We start from the raw sequence: 4,151 nt of genomic DNA, 5'->3' as shown, positions 1-4,151 counted from the left end.
CCATATCAAACTCCAAGCTAGTGTTGCTAAAAGGCTTTGCCAGCTATGGAGTGTTTTGGCGGGGACGGTGCTTATGGGGAGGAAGGGCAGGGATGGGTAACCTGAATTAAGGAGTAGGGAACAGATGTCCTTTGAAGCTGGGGACCAGGGCACTGTCTGAAAATAAATGTGAATTGTCTCTTTGAAATGCACAGGGTTCTGTTTCCAACAAGGGATATTTTATTTGTTTTATTTAATTTTATTTATTTATTTATTTATTTATTTACTTATTTTTAGAGAGAGGGGAAGGGAGAGAGAAAGAAAGAGAGAGAAACATCGGTGTAAGAAAGCAATATCAAACGATTGCCTCTCACACACTCCCCAAACCATAGTCAAACCGGTGACCTTTCACAGTGTGGGATGATGCCCAACCAACTGAGCCCCACCATTCGGGCCCAACAAGGGACATTTTACTGAAAACTGAGGGTGTAGGATTCTGAGAACCTGTCCCAAGCATGTTGCCTTTGCCTCATGTGAGTCAGCCTGATCAACTAAGTGTTCACAGGTCCCTGAGGCTCTCTGGGAAGAACAGCACAAACTGCAGGGGGGACTCCTTTTAAGTGTATCAGATTACTTTTTCTTTCTTGGTGAGGTTCTCAAAAGACAGGATTTCTTTAAAGAAAGATTCTGTGAGGCACAGCTTTACTGCGTGTCCCCAGACACCCAGGAGGCAGCAATTTCACATCCCCTGAAGGTTGGGCCAAATTGCCACCATCAACAGTCGGCTGCCTGGGCCCAGCCCTGATTTGCTACCAGGTAAGCCAATGAGATACGCTGTCATATGTATTGAATATAGAATAAAATATGAAAAGATGCACACCAGGTTATATGCAGTTAGATTTATTTTATTTTAGGTAGGACAGGGTGTTTTCATGTCAAGTAGCATGCAGAAGGGTGTGTTTTCCATGCAGTCCTCCAAGCTGACTTTACGATGAATTTAAAGAAGTGGGGTTCAGCTTCGGGGTGATCTAAGAGAAAGAGAACAACAGCTAGAGGTTAGTTATTTATTAATTGTGAGGCTATTGACATCTATTATCTTATTTTCTTTTTATATTAATAGTAGCAGGTGGCTGCTATCATTGCCCTCAATTTACAGATGGGGAAACTGAGGCTCAGAGAGAGTGTCTGGGCCAAGGTCATATTGATAGTAGAGGACAAATGCAGTTCTTGACTCCAAGTGTATGCTGTGCACTCGGATGTACACAACATTGTACGTGTAGTCCAAAAGCATAGTCCCTTTTAAACTTGCTGGTATAATCACAGTTACAGGTCCAGGAAACAGCATTGTAAATAGATAGGATCACTAATTCCTGGCAGATAATCTCAGTGTCACAGGGAGACACTGGAAAAACAGAGAAATGAACCCAAAATCCTGGGGTCTCTGCTATTGGGCCTCTGTCCTTCTCCAGATACTGGAGTGAGCAGCTTTTCCAGTGGATTTTTTACTGATATGGGCCCAGGGATGGTTAGAGAGTGGACTCTTCCCCTATGATACCTAGTCATCCGCCCTCCCATCCAAGAAGAGAAGGGCAGTCACCTTCTGCCTACTTATCCTGAAGGTCCCTGCGGCGACGGCCAAAGGCTTTGGATCCCACATAGGTTGGCACGAAGTTACTCTTCAGTATACCCCCAGACCTGCTCAGCAAGCCTGCCAGCTTATTGGTCACACAGGTAGCAGTGTTGCAGGCTCTCTTCTGGGTGTTGACACTGATTCATAGGATGGAGAAAAAGAGATCTGTCAGTGACAGGTTGAGGGGGTGAGGTGGGAAAGCCCACCTCATGGGACCATCGTGGTAAAATTACTGTTCTGAGAGACACCAATTAACCTTAGGTTTTTCACCTAAACAGCAGAAAAGTTTAGGTCATTATGGAAAATGTCATCATCACTTCTCATAGATATTCCCAGTGCTGTCAGAAAATCTATAGATGGCTCTGACTTACCTCAGACACTGCTCTACCTGACCCTACCCGGTGCAAGGCCTTTGCCTTTATTTTACATGTGGTCTAACCATAGTCTCTCCATCTGACCTCTGTCTTCAGTGTAGCCTGAGAACAGCTGGCCCCAGGCTGGGGGAAATGGCCTGCTGGTCACCTGTCCAACTGTGTTCTCTCCTACTTCTCAGGACATGCCTTCCTGGGCATGACTGGGGAGAGGGCATGCCCTGCGCTGGGCAGGTGCATAGCCTACCTGAAGTCCTCGGTCTCCTGCTGCTGATCTGGTTCCACATTACCAATTTTCTTCTGTATGTAGTCTTTCACCATTTCAGCCAGTATGAGGCACAAGTCATCCTCTTCGAATGCAGCCAGATCCCTGTGGCTCTCCAGGTAGGACCTGGGGAGGGGAAGCAAACCCAATACAGGCTCAGAGTGCCTGTCTACCCCATTTTCAGGATAATTAGCCAGGCTGCATGAGGGTGAGAAAGTAGGTTAATAGAGTGCATGTTAAATTTAATAACAACAAAGTTAATGGCAAAGTAGTTAGCAGATTGTTGAATTAGATAAATTGGTTTCCTACATATGCAAATATTTGGTAAAAAGCACTGAAAGCATTCTGTGAGGCTAAAGAGGTATATAAAATTTATAACGAAGAACATTGTATATCTTATTTTTATTTGTAAATTGTGTTCAACACATCTTTGTATCATAAGAACTTGTATGCAGGTTTACACACATACATCCTCCCCCCCCCCCCCAAGCAATTGTTAAACTTTCAGCACATCACAATTCAGACCACAGAATTGGTTGATCTCAGGGGCGGTGGGAGGGGACTTTGCTGCTGGCAGGGCTGTCTCACCTGAATGGCGCTGCCTGGAGGACTCCTGCCTGGTACAGGACTAAGATGCCGAGAGCCAGGAAGGCGGAATACTTCCAGAAGCCCATGATGCCTCTCTGCAAGAAGAAAATATTGTTACCCCTACAGCAGTAAGATACACTAAGTCTCCATTCAAGGACCGTCCTAGAGCCTACTGGCACGACAGCGCATACCTTTAATGCAACTCAGAGCTGTCACCCAAGTGTGGGGCTTTTGCTCACATCTAGCGGTGCAAGTAGGGAAAGGTAGGTAGAGAAGGCATATCTCTGTGGTTGGAATCTCTGAGAAACTAAAGAACCAAATTCAACTCCAAATTCTAGCACGGAGACCCCTGTAAGAACTAAGGTTAGCAGAATCTTTAATTGAGACCCAGGATTTAAACCAGGAAAAAGCACCCAGACTCACGACTGGGGCTTGCAGTTTAGGGCTGATGCCCTAGGTCTTTGCGCCTGTTTGCCAACCAGGTTCCGAACCGGTTTCCTGGGGTCCACTAGGCGGGAAACGGGCTCTGTGAGCGCCCAGTCTGCAGAAAGCTACTCATGAGTCCGGTCCGGTGCGCAGTGCCTGGCGTGCTCCAGTGGCAGATCGGTCTAAGCACGCAAGCCGCTAAAGACAAGGAAGCTGGAGACGGGCTCCGCTCGGGAAGAGTGGAGCGGAAAGTCCCTGGACTGAGACTGTTCAGCGTAACCCGGGTAGGAGTCTGGGATGAATAACCGACTAAGAAAAACTGTGTGATGAACAGATACAATCAGGAGTGGACAGAGACTTTGACAAGGCAGGAAGGCTGACTAAGAGAGAGAGTGAAGACTAAGAGAGAGGAAAGGGAGGAGAGATGAAGAGAATCTCAGCTAAACAGAAGTCTGGGTGCTCACCTGCGGCTGGAGGGTTCGTCTCAAGCGACTGCACCGTGGAAGTGGCAGAGACACTCCAAGTGGAAAGTCGCTCTGATGCCTCCCAGCACCGGAGGCTCCTCTTACTCCTGCTTCTCCCGGTCTGGGGTGGTCCAGGAGCTCCGCGCAACCAATGAGAAGGATCCTGTGCCTCCGACGTATTTGTATCACCCACTTGCGTCCAGAACCTGTAGGATCCACCAGTATCATCCTGCTTGCATTGCTTTGAGGTAATTAATGGAAAGGGGAGGGGGGCAGTGGGGGGGGCAAGAAAAACACCCACAAAGTGAGCTGGATATTGAAGACAGTTTGACGTCATTGCAAATTTCATCTGTTCAGTTTCATCAGGTTTTGACAGTGCATCCCACTCCATCCCCAGCTGTGCGGTCTTGTAGGGCAGGGTTGGGGAT

General features: G+C 47.4%; 1 protein-coding gene across 1 annotated transcript; it reads right to left on the bottom strand.

The window, feature by feature from the left end:
- Positions 1-874: 874 nt before the first annotated feature.
- Positions 875-3,916, bottom strand: LOC112303406 (calcitonin gene-related peptide 2-like). Its single transcript, XM_024558989.4, has 5 exons — positions 3,724-3,916; positions 2,834-2,928; positions 2,228-2,371; positions 1,577-1,746; positions 875-1,007 (listed from the first exon to the last, which is right to left on the bottom strand). Exons 2-4 carry the CDS (start codon positions 2,917-2,919, stop codon positions 1,584-1,586), a joined length of 393 nt encoding a protein of 130 aa, XP_024414757.1. The 5' UTR covers positions 2,920-2,928; positions 3,724-3,916; the 3' UTR covers positions 875-1,007; positions 1,577-1,583.
- Positions 3,917-4,151: the final 235 nt, after the last annotated feature.

This window comes from Desmodus rotundus, chromosome 5 (assembly GCF_022682495.2).
Source record: "Desmodus rotundus isolate HL8 chromosome 5, HLdesRot8A.1, whole genome shotgun sequence".
NCBI classification, from domain to species: Eukaryota; Metazoa; Chordata; class Mammalia; order Chiroptera; family Phyllostomidae; genus Desmodus; species Desmodus rotundus.
Note: the sequence above shows the minus strand (reverse complement) of the source record. Positions and strands in the feature narration are given on the sequence as shown.

Coding starts and splice junctions, on each gene's coding strand:
- LOC112303406 (XM_024558989.4), bottom strand. CDS start 2,919: ATGGGCTTCTGGAAGTATTCCGCCTTCCTGGCTCTCGGCATCTTAGTC. Junction 2,372..2,833: donor CTCCAGGCAGCGCCATTCAG/GTGAGACAGCCC, acceptor TCCCCTCCCCAG/GTCCTACCTGGAGAGCCACA. Junction 1,747..2,227: donor CAGGAGACCGAGGACTTCAG/GTAGGCTATGCA, acceptor CCTATGAATCAG/TGTCAACACCCAGAAGAGAG.